At 37.3% G+C, this 410-nt stretch overlaps 1 protein-coding gene across 1 annotated transcript in view; it reads left to right on the top strand.

Moving 5' to 3' along the window:
* Positions 1 to 410, top strand: part of LOC119591881 (monocarboxylate transporter 3-like) — a gene marked incomplete in the record, with an annotated part of 53,237 nt that overhangs the window by 46,317 nt on the left and 6,510 nt on the right. Inside the window, 1 exon segment of the mRNA XM_037940622.1 lies at positions 351 to 410. Coding sequence (XP_037796550.1) covers positions 351 to 410 — 60 coding nt within the window.

The raw sequence follows: 410 nt of genomic DNA, 5'->3' as shown, positions 1-410 counted from the left end.
TGTTTATTGTTATTTGAATGAGAGACAAAGAGAGATAGGGAATGATGTGTTTTGTATTTTCATTATTATGTACTTCCTATGGTCGCATCATTAAAAAAATCGATATAACATCTAACGTTGACTACTATAAGTTTCTCAGCTCTCTACCTGACGTTAAATATATTCTGGGATCCATGGCTATAGGAACTTTAGTTCTTTATTTACCGTACTTATTTGTATGCATATTCAAGAAAGATCCTAAGGTTCGTGCCTAGTGACTCATTTCTTTAAATTGTCATGCCTTTTTCTGGATTATTCTTCATAGCACTGTTATCTGTTATTGCTTATTACTTATTCGCCATTGTCCCCAGGCATTGGCTTCGGGTGCATCTACGTGCCAGCGGTGATCGCGACCGGCTTCTACTTCGAGC

The sequence above is a fragment of the Penaeus monodon genome, chromosome 29, assembly GCF_015228065.2.
Source record: "Penaeus monodon isolate SGIC_2016 chromosome 29, NSTDA_Pmon_1, whole genome shotgun sequence".
NCBI classification, from domain to species: domain Eukaryota; kingdom Metazoa; phylum Arthropoda; class Malacostraca; order Decapoda; family Penaeidae; genus Penaeus; species Penaeus monodon.
This window is presented reverse-complemented; position numbering and strand designations above follow the sequence as displayed.